Source organism: Penaeus monodon, chromosome 29 (genome assembly GCF_015228065.2).
Source record: "Penaeus monodon isolate SGIC_2016 chromosome 29, NSTDA_Pmon_1, whole genome shotgun sequence".
Taxonomy (NCBI): domain Eukaryota; kingdom Metazoa; phylum Arthropoda; class Malacostraca; order Decapoda; family Penaeidae; genus Penaeus; species Penaeus monodon.
This window is the reverse complement of record NC_051414.1, coordinates 25991489-25991988: the sequence shown is the minus strand read 5'-3', so window position 1 is coordinate 25991988 and position 500 is coordinate 25991489. Positions and strand designations below refer to the sequence as shown.

The following is a 500-nucleotide window of genomic DNA, read 5'->3' as shown; positions in this document are numbered from 1 at the left end:
TTCCCCAGCTCAGTATGTCGGACGATTCGGTGTTGAGTCTGGCCAACGTCACGGCGGCCACGTCGGGGACCTACACGTGCGAGGCCATGAGTGACGCTCCCGACTTCCTATCCAGCGCGAGGTCGGCACATCTCTCTGTCATTGGTAACAGTCTTTGGTGGTATAGATGTGGCAGATACCAAAGTGGGTTCGTTGCCGGTAAAGTTAGTGAATGGTTTTTGTATTTATTATTATTATTTTTTTAATAGCTTATCTGGAGAGTTTTCGAATGGGGTAATCAAAGTTGCATATTATATGTAAATAACATAACTTTGCAACGACTATAAAAACAGAGATTTTCTTCTTATGTAATGAAAGTTAATTTCAGTACCAAGTAAAGTTACTGCAGATAATCTGGTAGCCGCACCGCAAATGCTGTAAGGATAATTTTTAATGTCGTTTAGAGAGACATTTCCGATGGCGAATTTGGCAGTACTGAAAATACTACAGATATGGCCAGA

At 41.8% G+C, this 500-nt stretch overlaps 1 protein-coding gene across 1 annotated transcript in view; it reads left to right on the top strand.

Moving 5' to 3' along the window:
• Nucleotides 1–8: 8 nt before the first annotated feature.
• Nucleotides 9–500, top strand: part of LOC119592081 — a gene marked incomplete at its 5' end in the record, with an annotated part of 3675 nt that continues 3183 nt past the window's right edge. Inside the window, 1 exon segment of the mRNA XM_037940896.1 lies at nt 9–144. Coding sequence (XP_037796824.1) covers nt 9–144 — 136 coding nt within the window.